Below are 19,649 nucleotides of genomic sequence, written 5' to 3'. Positions count from 1 at the left end.
TTTTATATGCAAGTTCCTTTTTATTCCAACACTTTCAAATGAACAGTGCAGCTCCAGTAAGAAGAAAGTGCAAAGCCAATCAAAATGCATCCTTCTCATCACAACTGAAAACAGAAACCACAGCGGCCAATGCAAACATGTTACAGAACAAAGACAGTAACACCCTCTGCCCCCAATGTGCACTCCCCATTCCAGACTCCGGTAACAGACTTTTCCAGTACCAAATATGCCTGAAACATAAACACAGATTTTATCACAGCAATAAAGTTATCTTCCCTTCCAGTCTTCTAACAAGATACTAGAACAAGTACACCAGCTTTTTATCAATTTCTTTACTACTGACATTAATTCTATCTACTCTTATGAAAAAGATCATAGAACAATACTCCAGGCTCTGAGGTCAAAAGATATTGAGACGTGAGCATATAATTTCACTATTTCAAGATTCAAAAGTTTTGGGAACATTATCTGTAAGCACAGATTATAGAAGAGTTCTTTTTAAATGGGAGGGAAAATGACTACTTAACAGAGTCAGCCAAGAAATTTGAAAATCCTTGTCTCCAGTATTCTCTGTAGACAACACATATTATAAAGCTTTTGATTTAAAATATTCCATGTTTGACTAGATGTATGGACATCCAATTGCTATCATGGATCTGTCTGAGAACCACTGACACTGGACATGGAGATCAAATGCTGAAAATGAAGAAAACCAATTAATTTTGATTGTTTGGGCAGAATACACTGCCCCACATCTGCAAGTTACCTTTTTCAGTTACTAGCAGCAAAAGCTCTGTTATATCGCCTTAGGGCTCTTTGTTTCAGTACCTGTTCATTCATACAGTAGACTTCAGTAATGCATATGGAAAGAATTTTTTTTTTTTAAACAGCATTTTATTTTATTAAAAGAGGGGAAGGGTGGACAGAAGTGATTTTAAAAAAGAAAAACAACAAAAACACAAATCCCAAAACCCTTCTAGTTATTAACATTACTGACAGTTGACACTTTGCTTAAAACTTCTGAAATCGTACCTTTGTAACAGTATGAATTTGTAGTTCACATGCACTATACTTACATGTCACTCATCCAAATCTGCAAGTCCCATTTCTATCAGCTTCATGTGAACTAAGTTTTGGTCATCTCCATACAAGGAAATGGTGACTTCTGGTGAAACAGCCTGGGAAACAGAAGTTGAGAGACTTGACAGCAACAGATTTAAATCTCAAGCTAACCAATAGTCAAAGTGGTTTTACTGACTACACTCAATGCCTAAATGTAACTCTGAATATAGAAAGAACACTTCTGTTTTTAAGTAAACAGGTCTAAAATAACAGGAATGCTCAAAAACTTTTTGATTGCAGGATTAAGAGCAGCACACCACATGATATTCTCTCTTCAGCAGCATTCTTTCATGGTAAATAGTTCACAATTTTAAATTAGGAGGGTTCACAGTAAGAAAATAGTCAAATTATACTCAAGAGTGCTAATAAGAATTATGGGCTGAGCAAGAACTAGGAGAAGAAAAAAGTGTTTCTCACAAGGATGGAAGCAGAAAGCTGTTTTCCTTCAACGCACTCCATCATAGCCCACAATGCTTGCACACTCCATTCTGGGGAATAAGGAATTCTTTTCTCATCTTTGTCATACAAAGCAGGTTTAAATCCAGCCAACAGAGCTCGTACTGCCTGAACAGGGTACTTCAGCAGATGATAAGGTACGTGACGCAATCTAAAACAAAAATGAAGAATGTTTGCCTGCCAACAATCCACCTGTCAAGCTAAACTCTCAGTATGGCCATGAGTATAGCTTGATGGTTCATGTGACAGATTTACAGTGTGGAAACTGGGATCAGAGTTCCTGCTTCACAATACCATGCTGGTGTCAGACCAAACAATTCATCAGGTACGGCTTGGCCCTCCGAAGGATTTCAGCACAGGAACCATGAAGAAGCAAGGCCAGTATCACACAGACCCCTCAGCCCGCCAGGCACACCAGCTCCCCACTACAATGCACAGATTTGAGCACAGGAATGCAAGCCAAGTCATCACAGTGAAAGCTCCAAATCTGGTGTGTCTGGAAAACGACACAGGCCTTGTGCTCCCAAGTGCTTCACGCTTGGATGGGCTCTAGGCACGCTACTGAAATAGGTACCTTAGTTTTGTTATTACTATCTCCCAGTTCTTCTGTCTTTCTACCCCAGAAGCAAGGGAGTGTATGAGGCTCACCAAGGGCAAGTGCCAGGTCCTGCACTTGGGTCACAATCCCACACAGTGCTACAGGCTTGGGGAAGAGTAGCTGAAAAGCTGCCTGGTGGAAAAGGATCTGGGGCTGTTGATTGACAGCTGGATGAACATGAGCCAGCAGTGTGCCCAGGTGGCCAAGAAGGCCAACAGCATCCTGGTTTGTATCAGGAATAGTGTGGCCAGCAGGGCCAGACCAGTGATCATCCCCCTGTACTCAGCAGTGGTGAGGCCACACCTTGAATCCTGTGTTCAGTTTTGGGCCCCTCACCACAGGAAAGGCATTGAGGTGTTGAAGAGTGTTCAGAGAAGGGCAACAAAGCTGGTGAGGGGTCTGGAGCACAAGTGCGATGAGGAGCAGTTGAGGGAACTGAGGCTGTCCAGCCTTGAGAAAAGGAGGCTGAGGGGAGACCTTATCGCTGCCTACAACTACCTGAAAGGAGGTTGTAGCATGGAGGGTGTTGGTTTCTTCTAAGTAGCAAGTGATAGGACAAGAGGAAATGGCCTCAAGTCACACCAGGGGCAGTTTAGATTGGATATTAGGAAAACATTCTTCATGGAAAGGGTTGTCAGGCATTGGAACAGGCTGCCCAGGGAAGTGGTGGAGTCACCGTCCCTGGAGGGTTTAAAAGGGATGAGGTTCCTTCGGACATGGTTTAGTGCTAGAGTTAGGTTAGGTTATGGTTGGACTCTATGATCCTGAGGGTGTTTTCCAACTGAAATGATTCTATGAGTGGGGAAGCAGAGGAGGAAGTGCAACCCTGAAATAAAATACACACTCTCTCTCATGATCCTGACAGTTCATGAAGCAGGAAATCTGTTCAAATGCCCCTTTTGCCTTATCTTCACCAAGGACTTGTAGATCCCCCAAGGAATTCACGAGCAAGTCAATGTGATTAAGCAGTATATATATATATAAGTGCTTCAAGAGAGAAAATTCAGACAAACTTAGGGGATCCTAAAAGCTTAGGGTGTTAGAGATGCTTCGCTGACATCTATGTGTCAGCACAGGAGCAGTTCCCAGAGCAGCTCAGCACCAGACAGAACAGGGATCTGAACTTCCAATTTCTACACAAGCAGCAGGGGCTGAGTCTCACTCAGATGTGCCCTTATCTTATTCCCCAGCTGTGTTCTATGCAGATTGCAGTCACATAGGATCAGAGGATTTGTACACCTGGAAGACTCCATCCCTATTCTGTGTAAGCTCCTTGGGTGCAAAAGCAGATCAGAAGCCTGAGCCTACTTCACAGAAATATATTATAACAATGTCCTTCTCAGAACACCTCAAGAAAGAGAAGCAGGTGCACAACCCCATACCCTGCAGACAAATTATTTAACCAGCTAACCAACCTTCTCTACAACTGAAATCTAATGCTAAATTATTAAAAATAATATATCTATAGTTATATAAAAATAAATATTAATAATTGTAAAATACATACACTTATAAGTAAGTACAGATTTCATAATAAGTGTATACTTACAGACACACAGACATTTTACATGCATTTTTTTTTTCCTATGTATTTACCTGCTTGCAGGGACAACCGAAAAATTACCATAGTCAACAAACTGAACCAGGATCTTAACAGGGTCAAATTCTTCAACAGACAGGACCTTTGCTCTATACCAGAAACCATCCTGGTATTCTACAAGACAAGGCATTTCTGTAAATAGAAAAAACAAACAAAAAACAAATCAAAAATATGACAAAACACCCCAAAATATACTCACAGTGCAGCACAAACTAACTGAACTTGAAAATACATTTTACTCCATGACAGATATTTTTTTTCTTCTCTTATTTGTGCTATTTTGTTCTATGCACCCTCCAATTCTCTCTGAACTCCCATTCACAATCATTGGTATGCCAGTAGTTTATCTATCTCGCATGGCAATCACGAGAGTTAACAGAAAATTGCTTGGTACCCTTCCAACCTGGTATTCTACGATTCTATGGAAGATACACATCCAAACTGCTTAACATTTAAACTTTTTGACTTTGACTCATCTGCACATTTCATTTAGTAAACCGATTGATCTGTAAGAGAGTAGACAATAGTCCAGAGGACAGAAAGCAGATGCTGCCTAAAACCTCAAGCAGAATGTTTCTAGTTGGTAGAATCAAGTACTGGTTTCTTCACAAAGTTTTAGACCCACATACTTCACATTATTTTAAGCCTAAGAACTGTGGACAAGAGTATTAAAGCCCATGTTTTGCCTTAATGTGGAAATCCAGAATTAAAGTGAAGTGAGATTATTTCTGTGATGCTCTTTAGGGTTCATATAATTTCTAACTCTTGGTAACATGATTTTCTGTACATAACTTGCACAGAATTTATTAGCAAGATTTTCAGAGTTAACAGCTTCAGTCATTTTAAGCGAAAAGTTTTATTTTTGCTGTATGCAATCAGTTAATCAACTTTCATAAACATCAGTCTGAGTTGTTTCCATCTTTTTTTCTGTAACAGAATGAGAGAAGCCTCAATTTCACAAAAAGTAAAAACATATGATTATAGTGTAACATACAATTGTAGTGTAGTGTCCAAAAGTTTTATTTAAAGATATACAGAAACAACTACTCCTATTCCTCAAAAATAATTTCAGGCTTTTTTTAAATCCACATGAAACAAAAGGGAAAATAAACACACTAATATACCTGTTTGGAAGCGTGTTACAAGAGGAAAAGACTCCACACACTTATTGCACCATTTCAGGGCTTCTTCAAGGCTCTCAAAGTCACAGCTGGCATCTCCCTCCTGGGCAGATGGCGGCAGGGGGCTCTCAGAAGGCTCAAAGCAAATATAGACCTACTCAAAGAAAAGCCTCTCTCTCATATTACAAGTTTTGCACACGACTTAAAACCTACAAGTTCCATCAGTGATCAAGGATTATTAGAAGATTACTCATCCCCAGCTTTGAAGCTTTCAACACATCCTTGCTCCCCTTTCTTCTGTCCTCAATTTAAGAATAATTTCATACTTACACCAATTTTTTTTCCAAAAGCAGAAGAGTCTCATGACTTATCAACACCACATGAATGAAGGGAATGCACATATTAGACAATATACCTATGTAAGATTTCACAGCTGTTTCTTACTAGGATTCCTCCCTTCTGCTACTTGGTAAATAATATCACTTTCATAATATCAAACCAAAGATTAATTTTAAAGTTGATGAAAGAAAAACTTTTGAAATGGTGTTTGGTTTGCTATACAATGACATTCAATTCACCTCATTTATAATGCTGTAGGACAAGGAAATGAAAGTTTAAACAACCAACACAGGCTAATTAAAATCTATAGAACAGCTTCTAACTGAAATGCCTTTAAAAAAACCCAACCAACCAAACCTTCCCCTCTCCAGCCCCGTCCCTCTGCAGCCTGTCCGCAGCTCTTGGCCTTGTTGAACCTCAGCCCAACGATCCAGCCGGTCCAGATTTCTCTGTATGGCCTTCCCACCCTCCAGCAGATCAACACTCCCACGCAACTTGGTACCATCTGCAAACCTACTGAAGGTCCACTCAATCCCCTTGTCCAGATCATTGATAAAGATTAAACAGAACTGGCCCCAACACTGAGCCCAGGGGAACACCACTCGTGACCGGCCACCAACTGGATTAGACTCCACTCACTCCAAGGGTATTTAAAATAAGAGCTGATCCAGATAGTTGCATTGTACAGTCATCTGTATCAATAACTCAGTAGCATTTTGCAACCTTACTAATACTTTTTTATATTATCTAAAATTGTTAAGTCATGTTTTCCTTTTCACCAGCATGATGGGACTGCAACAATTCTTGCCTGCAAGAATTCTTGCCTGAGATGTTTACAAAACGTACCTCCTTAGGGGACACCAAATGGGTAACTCTGACAGGAAAGATATCTCCTGGATCAGGCAGCGGTGGCAACATGTAGGAAGGTGAATCAGAAACATCTCCTTCAATTAGTTCCTGGACCAAGACAGACTTTAGTCAAGCATCATGTTTAGTAACAAAATGCAAACTAGCTTTGGCATGATTTCTGGTTCAAAGGATTTATCTAATAATGTAAACAGTGTGTCCTTGATGAAAAAACTATTAATCAACATTTCCTTTCAATACTTACTAGGTTTTAAAAAAATTTTAGCTAAAAGACAACAGAACTAGTTAATGAACACTTTAAAAATATAAATAATGTATCTCTGAAATGATCCTAACATACTGACTTGCTAGCTTGATTACCATTAGTTCAAAAATGCATTAAATATGGAATTCCCTTTAAAGAGATCAGCACCTGCAACTCCTCCTCCCCTTGATTACTTACCTGAAAACAGATTTGAAGCAATGAAATAAAGTTACAAAACTATAAAATGATAAATTATATACGCTGGCTATACCTTATATAATAACAGTATCCTTTAATGAATGCAGCTTATTCATTAGCTTGTGAGGATGGCTGCTTGGTTCCTACAGCTAAACCCTGAGCAGATTCTGTTTCAGTGCTTTCAGAGCTGCCTGTCCAGAGGTTCTGCTCCTGGGATGAGCTTCAGCTCTGGATGCCTTGCTCCTTTTCTGGAACAACTGAACACCTCTAATATTTGCTTTCTTATGAACTGTTCTGAACCGCTTATTCCTGGAATGGATCTGAGTAATCTTTTTAATGTTAGAATAACAGCAGCAAAAGACACACACAGAGAAAAACATCTCACCAGCTCTGATATGTCCTGACCATCCTCAGCAACACAGTACTTTTGGTATGCCATGAAGGAAGAAAGTGACATTCCTCCAAAATACAGGTTGATGGACAATTTGTCCCATGGGTTATCTGGTAATTCCTATTTACACAAGAGAAAATTAGATTATAATAGTAATAGCATGACTGAGCTTTTAGAAATAGTGACCCCTGGTCACAAATTCAAACTTGTCATTCCTATATGCACCATACTCATTCATCAAAGATACAAAACCAGTAAGGATGGCTATTAGCATCAGCTATGGCAGAAATGGGACTATATCTATCTCTGGAATGGTGGCACCAACTACTCAGTCTAACACTGAAACATCTCATGTTTACTCACTCAACAATACAACCTTGTCTTTCACAATTTATCATTCAGAATTGAACTACCTGAAATTACAGGTTTTCTGACAACACAGATTATGTGTTTGATTATAATGTTAATACATTAATTTAAGCATGACCAGACTTAATTATGCCAAATTTTAATCACTTGGAATTGAATTTAGAAGAATTTATACAGGTAAGGTACGTAAGTTGCTTTTCAGAATGACAACACAGAATACAAACAGGACCAAAGAATATTAATATCTCTACATTAAGGCCTAAAAACTATAAGTAAAGTCAGAAGAGAACTTTAACTTTGGATTTTGTTCTAATAAATACATTTACTGCTATAATCCTTCACCTATTATTCTTAATGGAAGTTAAAACTAAAAAAAAAAAAAAAAAAAAAAAGAAAAAATAAGCCTCATTCCACATTTATGAATAAATTAAGTTACCTGAACATGTATTTCAACCTCTTCATTTGTAAGTAGTTCTTGAAGGCAATTTACTGCATCCTGCTGCCAAAAATTTCCCATCTGTTTGGTAAAAAGCAAGAAACCTCCAGACATTAAGATGCTGACAAGTAATACTCTTGCTATTCTTAACACAGTAAGAGGAAAATATGTGTCTATAATTTAAAAACTTATATCATTAGTTTATCTACAACAGTATAAACATTATCTGCTATTTGGTACACTAAAACTCAGTGTGCGACAAAGCCAAGCAGCAATTTTCAGATGTTGAAGTGGCTTAGAAAGAGATTCTGTTTGCCCAGTCTGACCCTTACTACATACATAATAATGTCTGTGTGCGCAACTACCTGAAGCATAATCCAAAGATAGAGAATGACACTTGATGATAACAGACAACTGAAAACACAGGATACTTCAAATACTTATTTTATTCCCTGCAGTATCTGTTTGCCTCCCAACCTGTAGGCTTTGAAGTCTGTCTGTCTTAATCTATCAGTTGAACTGCTTCCAGCAATAAAAAAAGCTTTCTTTAAAAGTAAATTTAAAATTAAGCTAGTTGTTTCAGCAATTCGCATGTACTAAATACACCAATCAAATTTGAATATGTGAAGATGTAATTTACCTATCAATTACTTACTAAAACAATTCACTTTGTTAGCTTAGCATAACAGATTGTCTTACACAGCTCAGTTCAGAATGACAGAAACACTTGGCAGGGTTTGATGAATTACAATTTTCTGGCCATTCTGCATTAAGAAACCCAGGCCTTATTTCTCATTGCTGCTATTGCAAAGTGGACTGTCACTTCAGAGTACCATCCTGCCAACTACTGCAGTGTCCTGTCTCACAAATATTTAATTCCAATGACAGCTACTTTTGAAGCACGGTTACTTGACAAAGCAATCCAGCATTTCCTGATAAAGGCTGTGGTGTTGAAATGATCCTCATGAGCTATTGTCAGAATTCTCATAGTCAAGAAAAAACACCAATTAGTCTCTGCCTTTGTATGACTAAGCAGTGTAGCAATTTGAGTAACTACCTACTAAAATGTCTTCAAATTTACCACTACTCACCGGCACTGTCTTGTAGAGCTGACACGGGATGCAAAATGGAGGAATACCAGTGTATAATGTAGTTGGATACAGATGACACTGAGGAATCTTCTCTATGCAGCCATGGTCTATGTACTGTACCTATACAAAAAGAAAAGCTTTCCTGAAATAATCCCTATTTATTTAGTCAAGTTTAATAAGACAAAGTGTCCATTTGCAGCATTTGCTTTTCTGGAGAAAAAAATAATGGTTTGCTGACAAGTATATGATGTGACAACATGGAAATGGAGGAAAGGATTAAAACCTGGTATGGCAGATTAAAAGTTCTGTTTCTAAACTTGTCTTGCAGGAGATCCTACCTTTTGTGTAATAACCAACAGCAGTTTCAAATTGAAAGACACAAAATTTGTGAACTAGTATAACGTGAAACTTGCAAATCTGCATTCAAAAAGCATGAGCAGACTCAAGAGTTTAGGTTAGATTAACTGCTAATTAGAAAAAGTATCTGTATACCTGTGCAGCAGAAAAAATTCAAAACGGTCACTACTTTTTGGGAGGGGATAGGGTTGAGGGAAGCTAAACCTACTTGTTTTCAAAGCATTCTGCATGCGATAACAACAACAACAAAAGAAGAAAAAACTTACAGGTGACCAAGAGTAGCTTTTTACTTAAGAACATTTATAATCACCAGGAATGCTATGGGAAAAATTGTGACAACTGAAATAGTCAGATGGAATTAATCTTTAAAATAAATGTAAAAAATCAGGACAGTTACCACACTTTAAAGCAGAACAAACATCTGGATAGTCAGGCCAGCTGAACAAAAACAGGTGCGATCATAAATTTATTTTAGAGGCTTATATTATTTGCCTTTTTTTTAAAAAAAACCAAAACATACATGCGCACATGCTCATGCACACCCCTCACCCCATAATCAAACTTACCTGGAGAGTACTACCGCAGAGCTCTACAACTTTACCTCGGTACCACATGGTATCTGATCCTCTTACAACACAGGCTTCTCCCTTTTTCCAGCAGTAGGGTTCCAGAAGACCAAGGCATTTGAAGTTACTTTGTATTTCAGTCATCAATTTGTTTAGTTCAGTTTCTGGGGGCAAGGAAATAAAAAAAAATAAATTCAAAATAGTCTACAGCATATTAGTGTAAATTATTTCAATCACTAGAACCCAGTAGATTCAGATGAAGACATGTATAAACATAAAATACATATGCTGCTCCAAACAATACTTTCCAACACTCACACAATATATATGTTCAATGTCTGGTATATGCAAACAAGTTATTACTTAATGCAGAAAGTAAACTGCATTCCCAGTTGCGAAGCCATTAGTAATTCTGGATTTTTACCTCAAAGAAGGGTCTATAAATTTTGCAACTGACACCTTGGCAGCAGTAATAGAAGAGCCTCTCTGTGAACAAAACAAGAAATTCCCAGAGGCAGTTGTAGGACACCATGAAACAACAGAAAACCAGTGTCCAGGAGACCCTCTTCTGCTATGGGTAGACTGTACAGAAAGAGCTGCAAGAACACAACAGTCTCAGGCAAATGGGGTTACTGTGCTTTGAATTTCAGCGTTTTATTGTATGATCTAATAGTCAAAGCTGTCAAAAAACCTTTAAAAAATGAGTGTTCTCACACGGAAGCATTTATCTAAAGCACAACATATTATGATGGTACTGAAGACTGACACCGCGTCTGTCAGATGAAAATGAACCTCTTTCAAACAGTACACACAGAAAAGACTGAGAGCTACAGAATCTATCACAATACAAATAAAGAGCCCAAGGAAACTGAGTACTGAGCTCATACTGAAGGAAAAATTCCAGTAATATTTAAGAACCAGGAAAACTGCTAAGAATCTTTAGGACTGTATCCTCATTATTATTGGTAAAATGTATCACAATCTCAACATTATAAACTAAAGCACTTGCTGCTTTACCCAACACTGCCTAGGCAAGAGAGGCAAGTACCCTGTCTGTCCAAGCGCTTGGGGTGGTTTGATTTCTTGGCTGGGTGGCAGGAGAGCCAATGCTGATGGCTGTATAAGGACAGGGGGTCACCTTCTGGGGATTTGGGCTTGCTCTGCTGGGGGGCTGCGGGACACCTCCCCACCACTGCAGAGAACAGGGTGCATGGGCACCCCTCACCGCCCCACCAAAGGCCACATTACCTCCCAACAGCAATCCTCCCCCAAAAGAATCTTCCAGAACAGTGTTCCGATACAGAACACATATACAATAACAGAACACAAATCTGGTATATTCTAATATACCAAAGCTATCAGATTCATTGACAAAAATGTATTTTCTTCTATGTAATCTTACCAAATGCTTTCGGTACTATGTAAATAGTTCCATCATGTCCAACATAGCTTACTACAGCTTGAAAAATTTTTGCTTCAGGTATAATGGGGGATTTATATATTTCATCCATTCCTGAATGAAGCAGTGTCTTATTTGCTTCAAATGATTTTTGTTCACTTCCTGAAACAGTAACGTTTTCCTCTGGAGCAACGCTGTTTCTTGCACATGTAGTTTTGGAATTGCAACCATCCAGTTGTGTGTTCTCTTGCTCTAAACATGCTTTAAGATGTTCCTTGGAGTCTGAGCAAGCCACAGCAGCTTTATCAGTTCTAGCAGATTCAACCAAATCATATGAACACATTAACTGACACAGGATTTGCAAAGTGCAAAAGAATAAAATGACAGAAGTTAAAAAACAAACATACAAAGATGGAAAATGCTTGTTAAAATACCCTCAAACATCTCATCTACTAATTCAGAGAACTGAAACGCGCAATGGATACAACTAATGATGTTATACTCATATAAGTTCACTAAAAATGGAATTCTGCTGCTACATATGTTGTAGATGACACTGCAAATTTTTGTTTTACTTATTAACTTATGACGATGTGAATACAACAGTTTGAAAGAATATAAAAGTATCCAAACCTTCTGTTTCTAAAAGCCAAACCCATTTTAATAAGGTGTTCTGAAATATCAATCAATTGTCCTGTTTCATCTCTGCAAATAATTTTCACAGGCAATGTCCAAGCCGCATCACTTTCCTGTAAAAAATGAGAGAGCTAGACAACACATCACAACATGCATTTCTTCTAAACTACCAGCATATTTTTCATTTTATTGTTACTGACTGCAAATCAGACATCATTGAACAACTGATGCCTATATCAGAAGACAAAATTTATTTAATCCATGTCACAGTTCCCATAATTTTATCAACTGTTCTAAATATGACATTAAAATAAAAGGTACCAGAACATAACCTTTCTTCTTGCCATAGCTGTTCTATTAGAATGAACTGCCAAATACTCGTTTTCCTCTAGTAGGAGCTTTAAACCCACTCATAAATAACTTTGCTCATCAGTGCTTTTATTTCCAGATACTCTGTAAAACCTCACCGGCAGCTGCCAACAGACACTAAGCAAATTGAGCCCTCCCAATAATTCAGGTTTTTTTACCAATGGAAGAAATCAATTACTAATCATGTTCATACAGCATCGGACTAGTTCTTTCAGTTTCTAAGGCTTGAAAACTAATATAGTAGTTACTGAATTTTTTCCTCATTAAGAACATGAGCATCTTGCTCATCTCTCCATAAAAGTTGCCAGGATGAATGATCCCAAAGATGTAAGTATTATTCTTTTTCAGTAACTAAATATATCTGAAACTGTATCCTTTCTACACTGGGTAGCCAAGCCGCTCTAGTGCTCCAGTGAATAATGAAAATAAAGCAGAAAAAATAAAAAGCATCTTTTACCCTGCAGCAAACAGGAATCCAAGCAAGTTCCACTCAGGACTTTTTTGAACAGTGAAAATACTCAGAAAAAAATTAACAGACAACCTGACAGAAGTTTTACAAAGATCACTGCTTTTGAATACAAACCTGTATGATTATTTTGACTTCTGCCCCAGTTAGGTAATAGGACAAACATTCACACACTGTTGCTGTCCACTGGGTGCTTCCACCTGTTGGTCTAACATAGAACAAACTGTTATCTCCTTTAGTACAAGATAAGTTCGCATCTCCTGAGCTTAACCACAAACCCTTCCCTCTACTGAGTTCTGATTTGTTTGAAACTGCCTGTACTGTCAGTGGAAAAAAGAATCTGCCTTACAGGCAACAGGAAAAAGAAATTGTTATTCACCTCTGGATCTATTTGACAGGAAGAATTAAAAAAAGTAACCACAAAACTTCAAAACTGAGGATCACGAATCCCAGAAGCATGACATCTGTCTTAACAGAACAAAGGAAAATCCATACTTCACTTGTAAATTCGGCTTTTTATATTTATTCAGGGAATGGGTATTACAAACATGGTTGTATTTCTTTGCAATATAGACAGCACATATACAAATGCACAGGAGAATACCCTGGTTCTCTCTCTTTTCTACAGTCCAGAAAAGGGAGACCTCCTTCACATCTTCACAAATTCCATCTCAAATTCCAAGCCAAGGCAAAAGCATTCAATAAAGTAAGAAAAACCTCTATCAACTGTACAGTATTTTATAATTCATCCTATAAATATTCTTTCTATAGCACAGTTTCTGCTTTATTGATATGTAGCATAACCCTTGAAAAAAACCCAAACAAATCTTTATAAAACAAATCGCAGCTGCCATCCTATTTCTTTTTTATTCAAAAAGCAAACCACATCCAAATCTTAGATAATCAGTGCTAATAGAGAAAAATATTAAGCTATGACATTATTAGGTTTCTAAGACTGCTACTCAGTATAAGGGAAAGGCTACCTTATATCTGTCAAGGAACATTCTACTGCTAATGTCCTAATTATCTTCATGTTTTCCTCAAGTTTTCTCAGGCAGCTGATATCCACTGTTTTTTCAGCTCCAAAATCATAAAGAATTACCTTTTACAGACAAGAAACACAATGAAATAACAAAAACCACACCTCTTAGTGTTATCCGTAATGAATAATAATTCAACGCACACCTAAATAAGTAAACAAAATTCAAACAAGCATTACCAGGATTCAATAAGTGGCCTTTGCACTGAAATACCCCATCACACAACTGAAATGACTGCCACAGCATACCAAGAGTACAAAACACACAAACGTGCTCAAAGGGGGTTAAACAACTTTACAGAAGCTGTTACTTAAATAAGAAAATTTCTCTTCCTCTGCTTCAGTTATGTTGATGCATTTAAATTTGCAAACCTAGAAATGCTGAAATAGTGGCCCTCCAGCCCTTGCTTTTTATTCTGACGTGGTAAAACAGCTGTTCAAGGGCTTTTAGCCTTAGAAAGCAGATGATGCAAATCAGAAGTATAGAAAGTCCCACTTCTGCCTCCTGCTAACAAGACCCATGGGCATAATCTGATGAAGGTGGAGAGAACCAATGCTAATCCAGTGCTGGATTATCTGTCTCATTAAAAAGACACTCTTACTTTTGAACTGAGTAGTTATCTATTCACAAAATGCCTCTTCTGATGCTCCTTACCCTTTTCAAACGAGTGCAACAAAATGCATGCTTAAAGCACTGCTGCATGAGAAATTACTGTGGAAAATGTTACCCTTGCATGGCACCATCATCGTCAGTTTAGGGTTCCAGCAACAGCGTGACTGCATGTGCTCCTGTGGTGGGGCACTCAGTTCAACCACCTCCATCTTTCAGCAAGGATCATTAAGTGTGAATTAATGCGATCCTCAGATTCAGCTTCTGAAATCCAAACTGTTAGGCTATAGCCTGGGAATCTGTGCTATGTTGCAAAGCATAGTGTAAACATACATAAAGTCAAACCTCATGAGCCTTCCTCAACTACCAGGTTCCCTGCTAAAGGTGTCTGAGCTTTGATGAGACCGCGATCTTAGTTGCAGCAATACAATAGAACCTAAACTCTCAAAAAAAGCAAAACACTGCATGAGAAAACACTAACATAAAAGAAGCAAAGATTTGATATGATTTCAATCATGGAATGCTTAAAGACTTTAGAAATACAAGTATGAACCCTCTTATGATAACAAGTTTACCTCTACACTTGTTTCAGAGACAATCCTGATTATTTGACCTCTTTGCCACTGTTTCAAATCATGTACGTAAACAGCACAATGCATATTACTTTCCCACTTCATGGACTGTGGTTGGGAGTCTTTGTAGATTGAAGCCATCGTCTCCTGTAAACTGACATTAAAAAACACGCTTTTCTAGTGGTAAAATTTTATCCAGTGAATAAAGGGTTTATTTAGTCCATTGCTGCTTAAATAGCATACAGTGAAGTTTAGTAACTGTTTAACAGACATGTAGTATTGCAGTTTTTCTTCATGACATGTCAGAAATAAACGAAATGGAGCTTCAAAATACATGCAATCTGATTAAAATTCTGTAAAACTATCATGCCATCTGTAAATTCTGTAAAACTATCAAACTATTAATGTAAGTGATTCTGACCCTTCTGCATAGCACTATTTGAAAGGTGCACTTCCTTTTGTCGACAGCTTGCTAGTGTGGTACTTACTCATTCAGTGTCATAACTAATTCAATGGGACTCTAGGCAGCTACATGCAAGAAGAGGACAAAAGAAAGGAGAAGAGACAGAAAATAAGCAACTTGCACTAAGCAATGACATTTCCACTTAACTGTCTCTCAACAGTATGCACTATTACCTAACCATTACCTAGTGTATCAACTTTCCTTTGGTAGATACTTGTCTAGAAATTGCCTTCAAACTTTCATAACAGCATATTAGAATAATGTTGAAAGAAATAACTTGAAGTTCTATGACCTAGGATATCAGCATTATTTAAGAAGATTTCTAACAAAGGAATGAGGAGGAGAAAAGAAAACAAAGATTTAATCTTTCTGGACAGTGTTGCATTTATCAGGCCCCAACGCCCACTACATTAAACCTGATTTGAAACAGGAGTTAGACCAGGTACTTAATTTGGAATAGTAAGTATTTAATAAACCACAACACAGTAGAAATCTGTTTTCTGTTCTTACACTTGCCTCAACAAAGCAAGAAAAATCAGCAGCATTCAAAAGAGAATCCAGTGCCAACTGCAATCCTAATGAGTTTGTCCTAACTGTATTTCACCAATCATAATAAAAATGCCTGAACTCAAGAAAAGTTCTTTAAATTTTAGTACCTTTTCAGTACACTTTCTGATGACAGCCACTGTATAAAAATTTTACTAGGAGACACAACATGACTAATTCTCACTTGTAGCTCTTTCTTACAAAGGGATTTGAAATCTCCACCTACAGATTCCATGTCTGAAGGATTTAAAGCTTCTGAGGTTTCAGGAATTCCTACTAGAGGAACATCCCATATTTCATTGGGTCTTACAGCAGTATTTTCAGTGGACCTGTAAAGAGCATAAAGTAATCAGAATGGAAAGTTTAAATGCGATTTAAACAAAGTGGAAAAGAGCTCAATAATCACAGTTCAAAGTGACAGGAATCATTCAGTATGAAGAGTGAAAAAAACCTGTATAACTTAAAAAAGCAGAAAAAAAATCCCAGTGAAAACAAAAACATTTCTAAATGCCACTTCTGAAACAATCATGATAGTAGCTTCTTTTTATCCTCCTTCAGAAGGCATTCTTGCACATTCTACTGACAGATGAGAGCACTACGCAACATAGCCTGCCAGCAGAAAAGCCTGACATAAATCGACTGCTGAACATTAATGTTTGTGTCTCGCTTAAAAGACATCAAATTACTAATATCATGCTTCTGGAAATCAGTGTTGCCTCTGAGAAAAAGCTGCAACATTCGACTAAGATGTGTAAATATTCCTTTCAGAATAATATCAACATTAGTGAAACGCTTCCCTGTTTAGCATTCCCTGAGGACAGAAACACAACACAAGGGGTGCTAGCACTTTCCAAAGCAGAGTACTGAACGAACTATGGCCATGATAATACCTTGATGAAAACTTCTTTAAGTTGTGTGAACTGGACAGAATAAAGCCCAATAGCAACCAAGAGTTGGCTGCTATGTATTTTGAGCTACAGCTCGGCTTCATACAACTCTGTGTGAATTGTGCCAACTAGAGATGTTAAGAGATTGCAGTTTGAATTAAAAAACAAAAACAAAACAACAAAAAAAACCAACAAACCAACCAAAAACTGTTAATGCAAAAGAATTGGCTTCTTGTAAACATCCCTGACTACAGGAGACAGTAAGCATGAGTTTAACTGCTGACCACTTCTAGGCCTCCAGGACGAAAATACTTTCTGTTTTCAGAGATCTACCACCTGTCTTTTCCTTCATGGGAAAGAAACAAACTGCTCTGTGAGAGAAAATTCTGTGAGTATTGAATCATCCACTACACACTGCTACACAATTTTTTATGCAAACCTTTCTGATGCACGTATTTAGAAAGTGAGAGGTAAAACAGCTCACTTGTAGAACCAGGAAAGAAATTAACACTGTATCTCAAACTTGCTTAGCTGGCTTACAACTAGTCTAAGCCATGAAATGGACAGAAGCAACCTGTCACAGAGAGTTCTCCAAAGTGATACACATTAATGTCTCACAACCCCCCTCTAGTAACTCCAGTGTAGTGTTATCATTGCAGATCCACTGGAAAAAAAACAGTCAATTTGTGAAGAACTTCAGACTCCAAGGTTTCTTCCTAGAATTCTGTATGGACTACTTCCTTTCCCAAAGCAGGAATAAGGTCTGATCACAGAATAGTTGCGGTTGGAAGAGACCTCTGGAGATCAACTAGTCTAACCCATTGCTCTGTCACCCTCAAAGTAAGTAAGTTTTTCCTCATATTCAGACAGAAGCTCCTGTGCTTCAGTCTGTGCCCATTGCCCCATATCCTATCATCTGGCATCACTGAAAGGAGTCTGGTCCCATTCTATTGAGATCCACTCTTGAGATATTTATAAACATTGCTGAGATCCCCTCTCAGCCTTCTCTTCTCCAGGCTGAACAGACCCAGCTCTCTCAGTCTCTTCCCATAAGATGCTCCAGATCCCTGATAATCTCCATAGCTCTCTACTGGACTCTCTCCAGTAGTTCCTTGTCCTTCTTGAAGTGGGGAGCCTGGAACTGGATGCAGTACTCCAGATATGTGGCCTCACCAGGGCAGAGGGGGAGGAGAACCTCCCTTGACCTGCTGGTCACATTCTTCCTAATGCACCCCAGGTATCACTGGCCTTCTTGGCCACAAAGGCACATGGTTGGCTCATGGTCAACCTGTTGTCAACCAGAACTCCCGGGTCCCTCTCTGCAGTGCTGCTTTCCAGCAGGTCAGCCCCTAACCTGTACTGGTGCCTGGGATTATTCCTCCCCAGGTGCAGGACCCCATACTTGCCCTTGTTTAATCTAATCATATTGTTCTCTGCCCTGTCCTCGAGCCTGTCCAGGTCTCACTGAATGGCAGCACAGCCTTTTGGTGTATCAACCACTCCTCCCAGTTTCGTATCAGCAAACTTGCTGATGGTTCATTCAGTCTCTTCATCCAGGTCACTGATGAACAGGTTAAACAAGACTGGACCCGGTACTGACCCCTGGGGAATGCCACTAACTACAGGCCTCCAACCAGACTCTGCACCGTTGATCAGAACCCTCTGAGCTCTGCCATCCAGCCAGTTCTCAACACACCTCACTATCCACTCACCCAACCCACACTTCCTGAGCTTCTAACTATGAGCATGTTCTGAGAGACACCACCAAAAGTCTTGCTGAAGTCAAGATAGACCACGTCCACTGCTCTCTTATTGTCTACTCAGTCAGTCATGCCATCACAGAAAGCTATCAGGTTGGTGAGACATTATTTCCCTTTGGCGAATCCATGCTGACTACTGACAACCTTCTTTTCCTTCACATGCTTGGAGATGACATCCAGAATCAGCTGTTCCATCACCTTTCCAGGGATGCAGGTGAGGCTGACTGGCCTGTAGCTTCCTGGGTCATCCTCTTGTTCTTTTTGAAGACTGCAGTGACACTGGCTTTCCTCCAGTCCTCAGGCACCTCTCCTGTTCTCCAAGACATTTCAAACTTAATGGAGAGTGTCTTAGCAATATCGTCTGCCAGCTCTCTCAGCACTCATGGGAGCATCTCACCAGAGCCTATGGATTTGTGCATGTCCAGTTTGCATAAATGATCTCTAACCTGATCCTCTTCAACCAAGAGAAAGTCTTCCTTTCTCCAGACTTTCTCTCCTATTTCTTAGGGTCTGGGATACCCAAGGGCCGGTTTTAGCAGTAAAGATGGAAGCGAAGAACGCATTCAGTAACTGTTTCCTCTCTATCATCTGTCACTAGGGCACCCTCCCCATCAAACAGCAGAACTACATTTTCCCTGACCTTCCTTTTGCTGCTGATGTACTTGAAGAAGCCCTTCTTGTTGTCCTTGACATCTCTGGCCAGATTTGCTTCCAAGTAGAGTTTGACTTTCCTTATGGCATCCCTGCATACTTCAACAGCCCCCTTGTATTCCTTCCAGATGGTCTGTCCCTTTGTCTATATTACATAAATATTCTTCTTCCACCTGAGTTTTGACAGGAGCTCCTTACTCATCCATGCTGGCCTCTTACTCCCTTTACTTGTTTTCTTGTCCATAGGGATCCATCCATCTTGAGTTTGGAGGAAGTGACACTTGAATATTAACCAGCTCTCTTGGACCCTCCTACCTTCTAAAGCCGTGACCTATGGGATTCTTTCAAGTAGGACCCTGAAGACACCAAAGTTCAACCTGTTGAAGTCCATGGTTGTAATCCTATTGTCCTGCTTCCTCCAAACAGGATCCTGAACTCCACCATTCCATGGTCGCTGCAGCCAAGACTGCCCCTGACCTTCACATCTCCAACCAGT

At 38.9% G+C, this 19,649-nt stretch overlaps 1 protein-coding gene across 6 annotated transcripts in view; it reads right to left on the bottom strand.

The window, feature by feature from the left end:
- The window catches only part of RNF17 (ring finger protein 17), a 51,665-nt gene continuing 32,016 nt past the window's right edge, over window positions 1-19,649 (bottom strand). For 3 of the 6 annotated variants that reach the window (XM_065831302.2, XM_071803930.1, XM_071803936.1), the window contains exons 23-38: window positions 15,966-16,184; window positions 14,850-15,000; window positions 13,609-13,727; window positions 12,743-12,833; window positions 11,788-11,903; window positions 11,158-11,465; window positions 9,756-9,919; window positions 8,833-8,952; window positions 7,742-7,822; window positions 6,931-7,056; window positions 6,083-6,193; window positions 4,901-5,051; window positions 3,773-3,908; window positions 1,540-1,729; window positions 1,077-1,178; window positions 1-696 (exon numbers count right to left, since the gene is read on the bottom strand). In XM_065831302.2, the coding sequence (XP_065687374.2) occupies window positions 1,080-1,178; window positions 1,540-1,729; window positions 3,773-3,908; window positions 4,901-5,051; window positions 6,083-6,193; window positions 6,931-7,056; window positions 7,742-7,822; window positions 8,833-8,952; window positions 9,756-9,919; window positions 11,158-11,465; window positions 11,788-11,903; window positions 12,743-12,833; window positions 13,609-13,727; window positions 14,850-15,000; window positions 15,966-16,184 (2,182 nt within the window). In that variant the 3' untranslated portion in view covers window positions 1-696; window positions 1,077-1,079. The remainder of the gene's footprint in view (window positions 697-1,076; window positions 1,179-1,539; window positions 1,730-3,772; window positions 3,909-4,900; window positions 5,052-6,082; window positions 6,194-6,930; window positions 7,057-7,741; window positions 7,823-8,832; window positions 8,953-9,755; window positions 9,920-11,157; window positions 11,466-11,787; window positions 11,904-12,742; window positions 12,834-13,608; window positions 13,728-14,849; window positions 15,001-15,965; window positions 16,185-19,649) is intronic. The other 3 variants (XM_065831311.2, XR_010650917.2, XR_010650918.2) reach the window with 3 other exon arrangements.

The sequence above is a fragment of the Patagioenas fasciata genome, chromosome 1, assembly GCF_037038585.1.
Source record: "Patagioenas fasciata isolate bPatFas1 chromosome 1, bPatFas1.hap1, whole genome shotgun sequence".
Taxonomy (NCBI): Eukaryota; Metazoa; Chordata; class Aves; order Columbiformes; family Columbidae; genus Patagioenas; species Patagioenas fasciata.
The sequence above is the reverse complement of the archived record's forward strand: the minus strand, read 5'-3'. Positions and strand labels throughout refer to the sequence as shown.